We start from the raw sequence: 17701 nt of genomic DNA, 5'->3' as shown, positions 1-17701 counted from the left end.
GAGTGAAGGCGAGATGCCCGGCGGCGGCAGGCGCGCCCGGGGACTGGCCGCGGCTGCGGTGACCGCGGGGGTGCTCTACGCCGCGTGGACCTACGTCTCGGCCCTGCGCCCCCCGCGGGGGCCACACCTGCCGGGACCCAGGGCCGCAGCTCCAGCGCGCGGGCGCGCGAGGGGAGGGAAGGAAACAGGCGGTGGGGATGGAGAGGGCGAAAGAGAAGAGGAGAGAGAAGGGAAAGGAGCCGGAGAAAGAGAAAATGCGGGGAAAAGGAAAGGAGAAGGAGAAAAGGAAGGAGGTGGAGAAGAAGAAAAGTAAGGAAAAAGTAAAGGAGAAAGAGAAAGAGAAGGAAGAGAAAAGGAGTAAAGAGGAAGAAAAGAGGAAAGAGCAGGAGACAGAGAAGGAACAATTTAAGGGAAAAGAAAAGAAAGAGAAGGACAACAACAGCATCTTGACGAAGCCCCCGCTGGAGCCGCGGGTAAGGGACCGGTGCCTCGGACCCTGTCCCCGAGGCCATTGTCGGCGTTCAGGCCCGAGCGCCCGCTCTGTTACGTCGGAGGCCCCGACCCGCGCGGGAGGGAATCGGGTCTTGCTTTCGGGCTTTTTAATCTGTGGATGGAGGGAATGTGCCAAGCTTCGAACGACCCATCACCAGCCCCTTCTCCCCGGCCCTCTGCCCACCCTTACCCCTAACCCTGACCCTGCATCTCAACCCTCTCAGGTCTAGTGCTGAGGAAGAAGAGGTCTCAGCTGGTCTCCACGGGGACGCGAGGAAGGGCGCTTTCCGGCCCCGTCTCTGTCCAGCGCTCAGCACTGGCTCAGAACTCCCACAACACGGAACCCAGCCCCGAGCCCTCGGCGCACACAGGCTCTCTATTCGAATCCTTTCTGTTGAATAAGTTCTTTGTCGGAAGGTGCAGGCTTCCTGAATTTGCGCAGGATGTGTTTGGGGCTTGTCTGGACTTTTCTCGTGCACCCTGTGATTACTGCTTCCATTGTTTTCAGATCACCGCCGCCCAGAAGGGACGGTTACACACCAGCATTGTAGTCACAAAAGGCAAATATCTATGATTCCACTTATATGAGGTACCTAGAGAAATCAAAATGGAGACAAGGAGTAGAAGGGTGGTTGCCAGGGGCTGGGAGAAGGCAGAATGGGGACTTAGTGTTTAATGAGTACAGAGTTTCAGTTTTACAAGATGAAAAGAGTTATGGAGATGGATGGTGGTGATGATTGCACAACATTATGAATGTATTTAATACCACTGAACTATATTCTTAAAAATGGTTAAGATGGTAAATTTTTAAAAATTATTTTATTGAGGTCATAATGGTTTATAAGATTGTACAATTTCAGGTGTACATTATTATTTATCAGTTTCTGTATAGACTGTGTCATGCTCCCCACCAATAGTCTAATTTTACCCATCACCACACATAAGTGCCCCTTCACCCCTTTCACTGCCCCCCATCCCCACTTCTGGGCCCCCTTCCCCTCTGCTAACCACTATTCTGTTCTCTTTATCCATGTGTTAGTTTATCTTCCACATACGAGTGAAATAAAAATGGTTAAGATAGTAAATTTTATGTTATGTGTCTTTTACCACAATTAAAAAATTGGGAGGGAAAAAAAAAAGAAAAACCAGGCATTGTTTGAATTGGCTTAATGGGCTCTGTTCTCCTGGAGTTCCTGGGCTCAGAGCTGCTTTCTGATTCTAAACAATTTGAATGATTAATGGAGATTTGATCTCTGGTAGAACACAGACTACCTAGAGCCGTACATAGTTAAAGGAATAACTTTTGACAAGGAGCAGTGGTGTTCAGAATCACATTCTGTGTCCGAACTCTTGGTTTACAATAATCCCAGCTTTCCTTAAGAGATGATAAGCATGAGGAAGTATGTATTTTAGACTAAAAAATAAGCAAGATGTCATAGCGCATTAGTGACTGCAGAACTTCTAGATAGGGGGCTGGCCTGGTGGCGCAGCGGTTAAGTTCGCACGTTCCGCTTCGGCAGCCCAGGGGAACGTTTCCAGGTCCAGATCCTGGGTGCAGACCCATGCACCGCTTGTCAAGCCATGCTGTGGCAGACATATAAAACACATATAAAGTAGAGGAAGATGGGCACGGATGTTAGCTCAGGGCCAGTCTTCCTCAGCAAAAGGAGGGGGATTGCCAGCAGACGTTAGCTCAGGGCTAATCTTCCTCAAAAAAAGAAAAGAAAAGAAAAACACTTGAAAAGAAAATGAATAAATAAGTGTACAAAAAAAAAAAGAACTAGATAAGATGAGCTTAGGGGCAGTAATGTGGTTGGAAAGGGACTAGGGAATTGTTTTTATTCACAATATTTCATAGGCTCCAAGATGCCATTATTTTAGGTACCATTAAGAAAGAAAAAAAATGTGCCAACCAATATATGACATACCATGGATTGTAAAACCCTCATTTCAGAGATGTTAAATTGTGTGGGAAAAAATGCATCCTGGAATTGATGAGATATGTTGGGGTAGCCTGAGTGGGGCCGTTGGTGGAGATAATAAGAGGGACACAATCCACACCCTGCAGCCATTTCTTGGGGCCACCACTGCTTTACAGATGCAATTTCAAACCACCCCGTGAAGTCTCCTTTGTGCATCAAGTCCCTCCTTTTTACCATCACACTCTCAGAAGGACATTATAACATTTAGATGCAGATGGAAAGCAATGGGGAAGGTGGTGGGAACGGAGCTAGGAAACATCTGTGGAAATACCACTCAATTTAAGAGCTATCAAGAATTCACTCCAAAAACATAGACTTTTTCTAGTTCTGTTATTCACTAGACAGTCTTCATAAATCACGCTCTCTATGCAAGTCTCTACTAGACCAGACCTTAAAACACATTACTTTCACATAGATCTTACGATAATAATTCTTTTAAAAGAGGTGGGATAGACATTCCAGTGCTGCTTAGGACCACATTTTACCAGAAATCCAGTCTAAGTCTAACGGCAACATTTAGTGTCCAAGGAGAAATGTTTAAGATTAATGTTTTAAACAGCGCCATTGAAGACATTTACTAGTGTTTTTCGGTTCATGAGAAACCTCTTTAGTAGGCTGTGTGGGAAATAGAATTGAATTCCTGTGAGCAGTCTGGCTGTATTGTTGCTCACTTATTACAGTTTACATTAAAGTTTGTACCCTAAAAGCCACCTTTCTGAGCACTCTGAACTTTCTATTTCTGTCTTCATACCAGCCTGCCCTTCTTGTCCCTCAGTCGCTTGTCATAAAAATTTCTAAGGCTGGTATGTTGGTGGAACGCTTCTTTCTAAAGTTTACATCTAGTACAACAGGTTTTAACATCAGGTTTTAAAATAAATGCTCATTTGTGATTGGAACTGGTTTGATAATTTCTATAATCTTAGCCTTTTCATTTAACTATGATACTTATATTAAAAAGTATAAGAGGGGGAACCTTGCCCTAAGAGCTTTTAATGTAGTGATCCAATTGGGAAGACAAGACAGATTAATAATACGAGACCTTAGACGCTTACATGCTGAGTGGCGCCGTCAATATGTGGACCATCAAGGTGCCAAGACCCCAAACAACAAATCGAATTCTGGTGCAACCCCATGAACACGAACTCAGGAAGCAAAGTGAAGTCTGAAAAATTGGCCCTGTGCTCTATGGCACCTCCCATAAATGCTGATATATATAAAGTATTTATTTGACAGATTGACCAGGAGTTGGGGATTGGAGAGGGAATGTGTAATTAATATCACGTAACTAATGGCTGATTATAAAATACAAACTGATTGGTACAGTTTGTTCTAGACCTATTAAATTACTTGTGAAATTTTGTTTTGGTTTACAGTTCCACAAATATTATTGGGTCCTACCACAGGCAGGCACACTGTCAGGAGGCAGGAAAACAAGGCCCCTGATAGCCTAAGTTTATGGATTTATCTTTTGTTTCACAGGAGAAAAATAAGCAGATCCTAGTGTTGGGCCTGGATGGAGCAGGAAAGACCAGCGTTCTCCACTCTCTAGCTTTAAACAGAGTCCAGCACAGTGTGGCACCCACCCACGGTTTCAACGCAGTGTGCATCAACACTGAAGACAGCCAGATGGAGTTCCTGGAGAGTAAGCCCTCTTCTCATTAGCTACGGGGTAGCCGCGCTTATGTACCTCAAGCCAGACATAACGTTATCAACATTGGGTCCTTGGGAAAAGTAACACTGGGTCAGACTTTCCCAGGCTCTTAGAATTCATGTGTAGATTAATACTAGGGTACACCGTGGGGGAAATCAGTTTCTGCTCTTTGTATTTTCTCCTTTTTGCAGAGGTGGTGATAGAGGGGAGCTGAGGAAGGCTTTTTCGCAGCCTCTCACATAACAGCCTCCCCCCTCCCTTACTATCCCAAATAAACACGCAATCTAAGTGTGCAGTGTGCTTCCCTCTCTGCAAATGCAACTACAGACAAGCTCCAAACCTCTTCTTGTAGCCAGATGGCAGGCCAGAAGCCCCTACTCTATAGTCGTTCTGGAGTCGCCGCCTCTCTAAATATTGCTATTCCTCAAAGTTGCATCAGATCCTCTTGTCTTCTCTTTACACTTTCTCCTTGGATGATTTCATCCATCTTCTTGGCATTAAATACCATCTATATGCTAAAAACTCCCAGATTTATCTGTCCAGCCCAAACATATCAAAACGTCACCTGAGATTTGTACCTGGCTGTCTAACTGGCCTTTCAAACTTAACATGGGCAAAACAAAATGCTTGAATTATCTCTATGTCTGTTCCTTTCCCTGTAATGCACTGGACAGTAAATGGCTCCTCACCCATCAAGTTGCTGAAGCCAGAAAACTTGGAGTCACCCTTGATTCCTCCTGTACCCCCAACTCCAGTCCACAGTAAAACACTATGAATTTTTCTACCTCTAAAACAGATCTTGAATTCATCTATTACATCCTTTCCCACTGCCCCTATTTGACTTGGAGCTTCTATCGTCTCTTACTTAGATTACTGCAGTCGCCTTTTTATTTTCGCTTTCACCCAGTTAAGAAGAGAAAATGGTGGGCAGAGAAATTGGTAAACCTTGTAACCAAATCTTTAAGCTAAAAAGCATTATTAAGAATAGAGGTTTCAATTTTCCCAGAAGCTATAGAAGAAATAATAATTTTAACTAAATAGATAGCTAAGAAAATAGTCTCAAAATATAAAAAGTGGAAGGAAGGAAGGATGGAAGGAAAGAAGGAAAAAGAAAAGAAAAGAAAGAATTCAACTGGGGGGAGGAATGGACAGTGAGGGATTTCAACATATCTTTGTCAATTATTAAGAGGATCAAGGAGAAAAAAATCAGCAAAGATGCACAAAATTTGAACACAATGAGCCAGTTAAAAATAACAATATAAAATTAGTCAATATAAAAAGGACAATATAAAATAAAGATAGTAAATAATTTAGGCTTTGTGGGCTACATGATCTCTATTGCAGCTATTTAACTCTGCAACTGTAATGTGAAATCAGCCACAGACAATATGCAAACAAATTCACCTGTCTGTTCTAATAAAACTTTATTTGTACTGAAATCCAAATGCAATATAACGTTCATGTATCATGAAATGTTACTTTTTTCCCCCAAATATTTAAAATTGTAAAATTCATTCTTTGTGGGCTATACAAAAATAGGCAGTAGGCCAGATTTAGACTGTGGGCCATAGTTTGCCAACCTCTGTCTTAAGAGAAAAATAAAAACTAAATTAAATTCATTGTGTAAATATTATTATCATTACTGAAAAGTTTCTTCTGGGAAGAATCAGCAGAACGAAATCATCCAAAGGCATTTTTTTCTGAGGCAAGTATTCCTGAATGCCCACAGGATCATATTAACTCTTAGTGCAGTATTAAGAGGAGAAATTAGTTATGGGATTTTGACAAAGGAAAAAAATTGTGCAAATGAGGCTAGCCAATGAATTCAGTACATTTAAAACTTATTTTAGGGGCCAGCCCAGTGGCGCAGTGGTTAAGTTCGCACGTTCCACTTGGGCGGCCCGGGGTTCACTGGTTCGGATCCCGGGTGCGGACATGGCACTGCTTGGCAAGCCATGCTGTGGTAGGTGTCCCACATATAAAGTGGAGGAAGATGGGCAAGGATGTTAGCTCAGGGCCAGTCTTCCTCAGCAAAAAAAGAGGAGGATTGGCATATGTTAGCTCAGGGCTAATCTTCCTCAAAAAAAAACAAACTTATTTTAGAGAAATAGGTGTTTTAACCCACCACCCTCAATGATTTTAATAGCCTATTCCTATTTTTTGAGCTATAACTGATAGACATGGAGTGGCTGCTATGGCCACTATGTATAACAGGATCAGGAAGCATCCGCTGTAGTATTTAGTATCTTTGTGTTCCAGAATGAATGAACCACCACTTGTGGAGGGTAAATATTGCCACCAACCATTTCCCCAGCAACATCTCTCTGGTTGTTCTCAGAATTGGGTACACTCTCACACAGTGGTATTTTATCAGAACACCTGTCCACTGTTCAGAATTATCTACACATGCCTTTCCTGCCCTCCTCAGTGGACGCTTCTGCGAGCTTTGTGTGTCTTCTTTCTCTCCTGTTCTCTGTAGTTGGTGGCAGCGAACCTTTCCGTTCCTACTGGGAAATGTACCTGTCCAGGGGATTGCTGCTGGTCTTTGTGGTGGATTCAGCAGATCACAACAGATTACCTGAAGCCAAGGAACACCTTCATCGACTAATTGGAACAAACCCAATCCTTCCTCTGGTTGTGTTTGCAAACAAACAGGTAAAAGTCTGTGCAAATAGAAATTGTACTCAATAGTTTTATTATTAGTACAAGAAATAGAAATGTCTACTTTTTTTTTTAAGATCGGCAACTGAGCTAACAACTGTTGCCAATCTTTTTTTTTCCTTCTTCTTCTCCCCAAAGCCCCCCAGTACGTAGTTGTATATTCTAGTTGTAGGTCCTTCTGGTTATGCTATATGGAATGCAGCCTCAGCATGGCTTGATAAGTGGTGCTATGTCTGTGCCCAGGATGCAAACCGGTGAAACCCTAGGCTGCCGAAGTGGAGCACGCGAACTTAACCACTCGGCCACAGCACCAGCCCCAGAAATGTCTACTTTTAACAGCTAGATATTCAACAATACGCTGCATATTCAGTTCAATTTATACCTATTAGATCTACTGGATTATAAATTCCTTGAGGGTAGAGACCGTTATTCACCTCTGTGTCCCTTGTAATACCTAAAATACTGCCTTATGCATAGTAGGAATTCAACAAATATGTTAAATTTAATTCAATAAACATTTACTGATTGTTGAATTGATTTCAACAAAATATTTGTGTCTGCCACGTATAAAGAAATAGTTTGTTTCAGATTAATTGGACTGACCTTAATTTACTTCATACATAAGCATTAAAAATATTAAACCTCCATGGAGAAATTAGAACACTTGTGCAGTGTTAGTGGGAATGTAAAACTGTACAACCGCTATGGAAAACAGTATGGCAGTTCCTTAAAAAATTAAAAATAGAATTCCCATGAGATCCAGCAATTCCACTTCTGGGTATATACCTCAAAGACATGAAAGTAGAGACTCAAACAGATATTTGTACACCTACGTTCATAGGAGAATTATTCACAACAGCCAAAAGGTAGAAGTAACCCAAGTGTCCATCCACAGATGAAGGGATAAACAAAATGTGGTATAAACATACAATGGTATATTATTCAGCCTTAAAAAGAAGGAAATTCTGATACATGCCACAACACAGATGAACCTTAAGGACATTACGCTAAATGAAATCAGCCAGCCACAAAAGGACAAATACTGTATGATTCCACTTTTATGAAGTACCTAGAGTAGTAAAATTCATTGAGACAAAAAGTGGAATAGTGGTTGCCAGGGGCTTGGGGAGGAAGAATGGGGAGTTATTGTTTAATGGCTACAGAGTTTCAGTTTTGCAAGATCAAAAGAATTCTGGAGATGAATGGTTGCACAACAATGTGAATGTACTTACTTAACTGCATACTTAAAAATGGTTAAGATGATAAATTTTATGTGTATCTTACCACAACAAAAAAAGTAAAAGAAAATAAACACCTATAGCATTATACTACCAAAGCCCCTTTCTCAAGTGCTAGCGTTGTCAATCATAAGAGAGGTGAATTCCTACCTTCTCTCCCAATACTGCAATGGGTGAACGTTTACGAAAGTAAACTAATTACAAATGATGACCTGAAGTAGGAGCCTATGGTAAAATCCAGCATAGAAGCTAGTCCAGCAGCTTAGATTATTTTTAAAAGAAAGGATGGAGCTTTAAAAAAAAAATAGAGCATTTTAAGTAGCACAAACTACAAAGATGTAGAGGATAAGGGTACATGTAAGTGAGCTGTATAGTATTCCACTGCATGAATTATCACATTTTAACCATTTTCTTGCTGGGCATTTGGGTTATTTCCAAGTTGTTATTGTTATAAACAGTGCTACAGTGAAGCTTCATATATATGTCTCCTTGTAAATGTGTATCAACATTTCTCTAGTGCATATACCTAAAAAAGGAATTGCTGGGTTTCGGGTTTGTACAGATTCAATTTTACTAGCTCTTACCAAGTTGCTTCCAAAGATACTGCATCAATTTATTCTTCCACCAGCAGAATATGACAGTTTCTGCAGCATCACATCCTTGCCAATACTTGGTATTGTCAAACTTTTCCATTTTTGCCAATCTGATGGGGCTGAAATTTTATTTTACTATTCTAATTTGCATTTTCTTAACCAGTAGTGAACTTGAATGTCTTTTCAGGTGTTTATTGCTTGTTAGTTTCAAATTAGTTTCATTCTTCATGTACTACAAATACCTTCTCCAGCTTATCATTTTATTCTGCTTATGGTTTCCTTTTTTATACATTTGTTGTTGTTAGATTCCAACTCCTAGTGGCCTTGTGTACAGCAGAGTGGAACCCTGCCCAGTCTTTTTGCACCATCCTCTCACCTTCCAGCGCTATATCAGACAAAGCTCTGCTGCTATTTATAGGGTTTCCCTGGCCAATGTTTTTGGAAGTGGGTGGCCAGGTCCTTCTTCCTAGTCTGTCTAGTCTGGAAGCTCTGCTGAAAACCTGTCCACCATGGGTGATCCTGCTTGTATTTGATATCCTGGTGGCATAGCTTTCAGCAGCACAGCAACACACAGCCACCACAGAATGACAACCAACAGGTGGGTGGTGTTGTTCCCTGACCACCGGGTTCCGAAAACGAACCAGGGCCGCGGTGGTGAGAGTGCAGAATCTTTACCACTAGACCACCAGGGCTTTTTGCACATGAGGTTTCCATTTTTAACATTCAAATGTATCAATACTTTCCTTTGTGGTTTGTATCTCTTAGCTTCATCAAATTGAATAAACAGAGCCATTTGGTGTCAAATTTATAGCTTTTCCTAGGGCATAATAATGAAAGGTTTGGATATTCTCATTTAAGATTAATGCATCTTTGTTGATATTCCTTGGCCAAAGTAATTTATGCTTTCAGATTGTTATTATGTAAGATTTTTTAAAAAGTCTTCTTACTATCTTTATTCTTTCAGTGATGACCTCTTTAAAGCACAATTGTAAGAAAGAAAGAAAAAAAAAAACAATAAAACTAAGGCACAATTATGTAAGTGTGGAATAAACCTGGTATTTAGCCCTGATAAGCTTTTATCATTACAAAGAGCCCTTCCTCCCATCCAACACTCCTTCTTCTATTTCCTTCCTCTCCAATTCCATCAGGGAATTTATTAACTTCAGACATTGTCCACATGTCACTGGATCCATTAACACTGCTACAAAAGTCACTGCAGGCTTAGGATTAAATGAATTCAGATTTCAAAAAGGCAATATATTGGGATGACCAACATCCAAGAAAGTAATCAACTCCAGCCAGAAACTATGTATGGCACATGAGGAAATGTCTCACAGGTTCCCAGTAATGGAATTGGATAGGGTCATACTGGTATATGAAACAAAATGACACAACATTGGATTATTTCCAGAGATTTAAAAGTGATCTCCTAAAACTTAAGGAGAACACTATGAAACAACAACAAAAAGCCAATTACAAATGCAGTTTTAGAAGTGAAAATGATAAAACTTTTGCAAAGGACTGAAAAACTATAACTGAATCTGTGTGTGTTTTTAGAAAAGGAAATATCGGAAGCCATTTGCATAAATAATTCTTGATGTATGAGAGGCAAAGAAATATGTTTTGACCTTGCCATTTTGACCTCAAGAAGGTTTTGACCTTGCTGTGCGCATAAGCAAAGGCTCTCTGTCTGCTCATTTGAATCTCTCCTCTCTCTGCCTCTCCCTGTGGGTTTCCCTCCTTTAAGCCTTTGTCATCTCTCCATCTTGTCCTCTTTCTCTCCACCTGTCCCTCCCCTCTTGGCCTCCTTCTCCCACCATTCCATTTTCTAAATCCACTCCCTCCCTGCTTCCTTCTCTATCTAACCTCCACCCCTCAAAGTCTGATCCAAAATTTTTTGTTTCAGTAGAAATAATGGCCACAAAAGAAAACTCACAATGGCAAATGCTATAATCAGTAAAATACGATATGAACAAAAACCAATTAATGAATCAAATTTCTATTGTTAAAGATAAATTAAAAATAATTGATCCATGGGGCTGGCCTGGTGGCGCAGCAGTTAAGTTCACATGTTCCACTTCGGCAGCCCGGGGTTTGCTGGTTCGGATCCCGGGTGCAGACATGGCACCACTTGGCAAGCCATGCTGTGGTAGACATCCCACATATAAAGTAGAGGAAGGTGGGCATGGATGTTAGCTCAGGGCCAGTCTTCCTCAGCAAAAAGAGGAGGATTGGCAGCAGTTAGCTCAGAGCTAATCTTCCTCAAAAAAAAAAACAAAAAAGGTCCTGTTGAATATAACCTTGGGAAAATAAAAAGGAAAATAGAAAATCAGAAGCAGATTGACTGCACTGTTTAGAAAATTGATTAAGGTATTATATTGGCTTAACTTCATTCCAGAAAATACTTTTTTGGATGATAACTCATAAGTGCTGGTATAATTCTGATGAAAATCTTTCTAGTCAAACAACTACTAGGGTCATAATAATGGGGTCACAATATCCTCTGTATTAAAATGGAGATGGGGTCATTGAGAGCAATAAATGAGAGTAATAAATATATCTTATTCAGAAGGACTGCAAAATAACCCACTTTTTTTTCGTACTCTTTTTCCATTGTGAGTGAAGGATCTTGAAGCCGCCTATCGCATTACAGATATCCATGAAGCTCTGGCATTATCTGAGGTGGGAAACGACAGGAAGGTGTTCTTGTTTGGAACCCAAGTGACTGAGAATGGCTCAGAGATACCCTCCGCCATGCAAGATGCCAGAGACTTAATTGCACACTTGGCTGCAGACGTGCAGTGACCAAGCCCAGGCCCACTGTGGAGCTCACAATCCAACTGTCACCAGGGGGTGTTGGTGGCAGCCTAGAAGCCAAAGACTTCCACCTTCAAATAAAAAATAAGCCATTTCCTACTTTCTCAATGCACAGAATATATACAAAGATAATGTTAATTGATTAAGAGCATCTATTTATTTAGATTTTGAACTCGAAAAATATTGGTAAAAACAATGTATTTGGGGGGATTTGGGTTTTTAATCAACAAAATTAAAGTGAACATTAGCGAGCATTCATCCCATCTGTAGTTTTTCAAAGGCATGAGATTTATATTAAAATATTTTAATTTTCTCTTTTCAAGTAAAAACCCCGGTCTCTTTCTTTTAAGTAGATCCGTTTAATACTGTAGGGAAAGAAATACTGAGATACGGCAATGAGAAAAGTAAGCACTATCACACCCACACAAAATATAAATTAGCAGCATTCAGAAAGATTTAGGAAAGGCTTCTCTTCTAGGAGCCTATTATATTGGATGAGGAACATTGTGGGGATTTGTTTTTTAAATTCTTGACATTTTGCTTTTATATGTAGATAAGCTTTCTTCATTAGAAATATTTTGTAAGAGTGATAACTCTATTTACCTACAGACATGATATAAATGCCACTTTTAACCTTAGTGTCTTGCCTTGATTTTAAAAAAAGGACTTCTAGTTTCCTGTCTGGCATGTAAGAAGTTTGGAAGCTGCCACTTCTTTCCAACAACAAGTAAAAAACTAAACAGACTGAAAAATCAACAGTTCTTCCAGGATTTGCTGTGCCCAAGATTGGAGCGACCAACAAGAGAACACAGAGGAGAACAATTTACCAGAGCAAAGACTCACAAGCAGAAACTACCCTCGGGAGCCAGTGCCGGGGAGGAAAACCAGAACTGTAGTTGCTGGAGGCTCAGAGTGGACAACTCTGAGAGTTAAAAATTCCAGGGGGATCCAGTGATAGTGGGGGTCCCTACAACTCTGTGAGATTTATCTGTAGGAGCTCAACTAGATTCCCACGCTAAGTATCACAGAAAAATCCCCCAGTGCTTCCAGAGGAGAGAAAGAGGAAACATTTTTGAAATACACCAGACAAGACCTGCCCTCAGGGGAAACTAGTTAACCAGAGCCTAACCCGCTGGGGTATTATCAGAGCCTAACTGACCTGGAGAAAAAAAATGCCCAATTCCAGCCCACACTAGCTATCTTGTCCCACCTAAGTGGGGGAGAAAATGAAGACACACACATGAAGTTTGCAGTCCAGAGGCACAGGTTCACTAAAAGATGGAGATCTAATTATAGAACTATAGAACACTTCTTCTCCCCCAACACCTTACCACCATGTTAATAAAGACCCATTGATGGCAGTTCCTTTTACCTAGTACATCACGCCTTCCTATCAAGAAAAAACTACAAGACATACTAAAAGACAAAAAACACAGAAGAGACAGAGCAAGCATCAGAACCAGACTTAGATATGGCAGAGATGTTGCAGTTATCCAACTGGGAATTTAAAGCAATGATGATTAATGTGATCAATGTACTAAGGGTTCTAATGGATAAAAGCAGACAGTAGGCAAGAACAGAAGGGCAATATAAGCAGAGATGGAAATGCTAAGAAAGAACCAAAAAAGAAATGCTAGAGATAAAAAAATACTGTAACAGAAATGAAGAATGCCTTTGATGGGCTAATTAGTAGACTGGACATGGCTGAAGAAAGAATCTCCGAGCTTGAAGATATCTCAATAGAAACCTCCAAAACTGAAAAGCAAAGAGAACAAAGACTTAAAAAAAAAAGAGCAGAATATCCAAGGACTATAGGACAACTATAAAAGGTGTAACACACATGTAATGGGAATACCACAAGGAGAAGAAAGAGAGAAAGAAACAGAGAAATATTTGAAACAATAACTGAGAATTTCCCCAAATTCATGTCCAACACCAAACCATAGATCCCATAAGCTAAGAGAAGCAGATAAATGCCCCCCAAAACTACACATAGGCATATCATTTTTAAGCAGCAGAAAATCAGAGATAAAGAAAAAAATCCTGAAAGAAATCAGAGAAAAAACACCTTAACCACAGAAGAAGCAAGATAAGAATTTCATCTGACCTTTCCTCAGAAATCATGCATGTAAGAAAGAATGGAATGAAATAATTAAAGTGTTAAGAGAACAAAACCACCAACCTAGAATTCTACACTGCAAAATTATCCTTCAAAAATGGAGAAAGACTTTCTCAGATGAACAACAACTGAAGGAATTTGTTGCCAATAGACCTGCCTTGCAGGAAATGTCAAAAGAATTTCTTTAGAGAGAAGGAAAATATGTAAGTCAGAAATTTGGGTCTACATAAAGAAAGGAAGAGCACTGGAAAAGAAATAAGTGAAGATAAAGTTAAAACTTTTATTTTTCTTATTCTTAATTGATCTAACAGATCAGAGTTTCTTCAAAATAATAACAACCCTGAATTCAATTATGTATGCTTACATGTATATATATGTTTATGTTACTTATGTATAAATGAAATGAATGACAGCAATGATACAAGGCATGGGAGGGAGGAGTTAGAATTACTTTGTTGTTATAAGGTATTTGCACTGCCTGTGAAGCAGTATAACGTTTGGATTGGTTGTAAATGTATACTGCAAACTCTAGGACAACCAATAAAAAAAGTAAAAGACGTTTAACTGATATGCTAAGAAAGGAGAAAAATTGGAATCATGTAAAATGCTCAATTAAAATCAAAAAAGGCAAGGGGCTGCCCCAGTGGCATAGTGGTTAAGTTCACACACTCCACTTTGGCAGCCCAGGGTTTGTGGGTTTGGATCCTGGGTGCAGACCTATACACCACTCATCAAGCCATGCTGTGGTGACATCCCACATACAAAACACAGAGGAAGATTGGCACAAGTGTTAGCTCAGGGACAATATTCCTCAAGCAAAAAGAGGAAGATTGGCAACAGATGTTAGCTCAGGGCCAATCCTCTTCACCAAAAAACTAACTAACTAAATAAATAAACAACTACCTTCAACTTCACCCATTCAATCATTCATTCATTCAACAAACCTTTAAAAAAAACCCACAAAAGGCAGAAAAGGAGTGGAAGACAAAATTAGAAACAACAAAGGCAACAAATAGAAAACAGTAACAGAAATGGTTGCTATTAATCCAACTATATCAATAATCACTTTAAATGTCAATGGTCTAAATGCACCAATTAAAAGACAGAGATTGTCAGAGTGTATCAAAAAACAAGACCCAGCTATGTGTTGCCTATAATAAACCCACTCTAAATATAAAGACACATATAGATTAAAAATAAATGGATTAAGAAAGATATACCATGATAACACTAATTAAGAGAAAGCAGAAGTAGCTATATTAATTTCAGACAGCAGACTTCAGAGTAAGGAAAGTTATCAGGGATAAAGAGGGGAATTATATAATGATAAAGGGGCAACTCTCCAAGAAGATATAACTATCCTTAATGTGTATGCACTTAACAACAGAGTGTGAAAATACATGAGACAAAAAGTGATAGAACTTCAAGGAGAAAGAGATGAATCTACTATTATAGTTGGAGGTTTCAACACCCCTCTATCAGAAATGGACAGATCTAACAGGCAGGAAATCAGTAAGGACATAGTTGAAATCAACACCACCATCAATCAATTGGCTATAATGGACATCTATAGACAACTTCATCCAACAAAATCAGAGTGCACATTCCTCTCAAGCTCACATGGAACATTCACCAAGATAGACCACATTGTGGGTCATAAAATACACTTGAACAAATTTAAAGAAATAGAAATCATACAATGTCTGGTTTCAGACCACAATGGAATTAAGCTAGAAATCAATAACAGAAAGGTAGCAGGAAAATCCTAAAATACTTGGAGATTAAACAACACACTTCTAAATAACACATGGGTCAAAGAAGAACTCTGAAGAGAAATTTAGAATTATTTTGAACTAAATGAAAATAACAATTTATCAAAACTTGTGGGATGCAGCAAAAACAGTGTTTAGAGGGAAATTTATAGCACTAAATGCATATATTAGAAAAGAAGAAGGATCTAAAATCAATCATGTAAGTTTCCACTTTGGAAAAATATAAAAATAAGAGCAAACTGAACCCAAAGTAAGCAGAAGAAAATACATAATAAAATCGATAGCAGAAATCACTGAAACTGAAAACAAGAAATCAACAGCAAAAATCAAAGAAACTAAAACCTGGTCCTTTGAAAAGATAAATAAGATTGATATCTGTAGCCAGGCTAACCAAGAAAAAAAGAGAGAATACACAAATAAATAATAATACACAAATAAATAAATGAAAGAGGGGACATCACTACAGAGCTCATGGATATTAAAAGGATAATAAATGAACAATTATGAAAAACTTTATGCCCACAAATTTGATAACCTAGGTGAAATTGACCAATTCCTTGAAAGAAACCATCTGCCAAAACTCACACAAGAAGAAGTAGACAATCTGAATAGGCCTTTTTCTATTCAAGAAATTGAATCAACAATTAATAACCTTCCAAAACAGAAAGCACCAGGCCGAGGTGGGTTCATTGATGAATTCTACCAAACATTTAAGGAAGAAATTATACCACTTATCTACAGAGACAATACTTCCTAACTCATTCTATGAGGCCAGCATTACCCTAATACCAAAACCAGATAAAGATATTACAAGAAAATTAAACTATAGACCAATCTCTCTCATGAATATAAATACGAAAATCTTCAAAAAGATAGTAGCAAATTGAATCCAACAACGTAAAAGAAGAATTATGCACCATGACGAAGTGGGATTTATCCCAATATGCAAGGCTGGTTCAAAATTTGAAAATCAATTCATATAATCCATCACATCAATAGGCTGAAAAAGAAAAGTCACATGATCATATCAATAGATGCAGAAAAAGCATCTGACAAAATTCAACACCCATTCATGATAAAAACTCTCAGTAAACTAGGAAAAAGAGTGAAATTTCCTCAACTTGATAAAAAAAAAAAGCTATAAAAAACCTACCCCTAACATACTTACTGGTGAGAAACTTGAACTTTTCCCAACTTCAAGAGCAAGGCAAGGGCAACTTCAGGAACAAGGCAAGGGCATCCCTCTCACCACTGCTTTTCAACATCCTACTAGAAGTCCTAGCTAATGCAATAAGACAAGAAGAGGAAATAAAAGGTATACAGATTGAGAAGGAAAAAATAAAACTGTCTTTGTTCATAGATGACATAACTGTCTACATAAAAAAGTCCAAAAGAATAAACAAAAAAACTGGACCTCATAAGCAATTATAGCAGGGTTGCAAGATACAAGGTTAATACACATAAGCCTATTGCTTTCCTATATACCAACAACGAAGAAGTGGAGTTTGAAATTAAAAACACAATTATCATTTACATTAGCACCCTCCCCCAAGTGAAATACTTAGGTATAAATCTAACAAAATATGTACAAGATCTGTATGAGGAAAGCCACAAAACTCTGATGAAAGAGATCAAAGAAGGACTAAATAAATGGAGAAATATTCCATGTTCATCACTAGGAAGACTCACTGTTGTCAAGATGTCTGTTCTTTACAACTTGGTCTACAGATTCAACGCAAGACCAATCAAAATCCAAGCAAGTTATTTTGTGGATATAGAGAAAATGATTCCAAAGTTTACACAGAGAGGTAGAAGACCCAGAAATGCCAACACAATATTGAAGGAGAAGAACAAAGTTGGAGGAATGACACCACTGATTTCAAGACTTACTATAAAGCTACGGTAATCAGGACAGTGTGGTATTGGTGAAAGAACAAACAAATACATCAACGGAACAAAATAGAGAGCCCAGAAATAGACTTACATACATGTAGTCAACTGATCTTTGACAAAGGAGCAAGGGCAATACAATGGAGCAAATGGGCCTGAAATGACTGAACAAACACATGCAAAACAGGAATCTCGACACAGACCTTACAACCTCCACAAAAATTAACTCAAAATGGATCACAGACCTAAATGTAAAATGCAAAACTATAAAACTCCTAGAAGGTAACATAGGAGAAAACCTAGATGACCTTGGGTATGGGGTATGGTGATGACTTTTGAGATATAACACCAAAGGCATGATCTATGAAAGAAAGAATTTATAAGCTGGACTCGATTAAAAATAAATCTTTTTGCTCTTCAAAAGACACTCAAGGGAATAGAAAGACAAGCCACAGACTCAGAGAAAATATTTGCAAAAGAAACATC

General features: G+C 39.0%; 1 protein-coding gene across 5 annotated transcripts; it reads left to right on the top strand.

The window, feature by feature from the left end:
- ARL9 (ADP ribosylation factor like GTPase 9) lies at window positions 1-11751 on the top strand. Of its 5 annotated transcripts, none has more exons than XM_070263792.1 (5): window positions 195-473; window positions 1001-1052; window positions 3954-4116; window positions 6605-6780; window positions 11243-11751. In XM_070263792.1, exons 3-5 carry the CDS (start codon window positions 4101-4103, stop codon window positions 11420-11422), a joined length of 372 nt encoding a protein of 123 aa, XP_070119893.1. In that variant the 5' UTR covers window positions 195-473; window positions 1001-1052; window positions 3954-4100; the 3' UTR covers window positions 11423-11751. The 5 variants fall into 5 exon arrangements, with proteins under 5 accessions (XP_070119892.1, XP_070119893.1, XP_070119894.1 ...); XM_070263793.1 differs by having other exon boundaries at window positions 1001-1081; XM_014738871.3 differs by having other exon boundaries at window positions 336-473; window positions 717-1052.
- Window positions 11752-17701: the final 5950 nt, after the last annotated feature.

The sequence above is a fragment of the Equus caballus genome, chromosome 3 (genome assembly GCF_041296265.1).
Source record: "Equus caballus isolate H_3958 breed thoroughbred chromosome 3, TB-T2T, whole genome shotgun sequence".
Classification (NCBI taxonomy): Eukaryota; Metazoa; Chordata; class Mammalia; order Perissodactyla; family Equidae; genus Equus; species Equus caballus.
Note: the sequence above shows the minus strand (reverse complement) of the source record. Positions and strands in the feature narration are given on the sequence as shown.

Bases quoted from the DNA above. Each gene is read 5' to 3' on its own strand.
- ARL9 (XM_070263791.1), top strand. From the start codon at position 198: ATGGAGAGGGCGAAAGAGAAGAGGAGAGAGAAGGGAAAGGAGCCGGAG. The intron at 474-3,953 runs GTAAGGGACCGG...TTTGTTTCACAG, and splicing joins AGCCCCCGCTGGAGCCGCGG to GAGAAAAATAAGCAGATCCT. The intron at 4,117-6,604 runs GTAAGCCCTCTT...TGTTCTCTGTAG, and splicing joins CCAGATGGAGTTCCTGGAGA to TTGGTGGCAGCGAACCTTTC.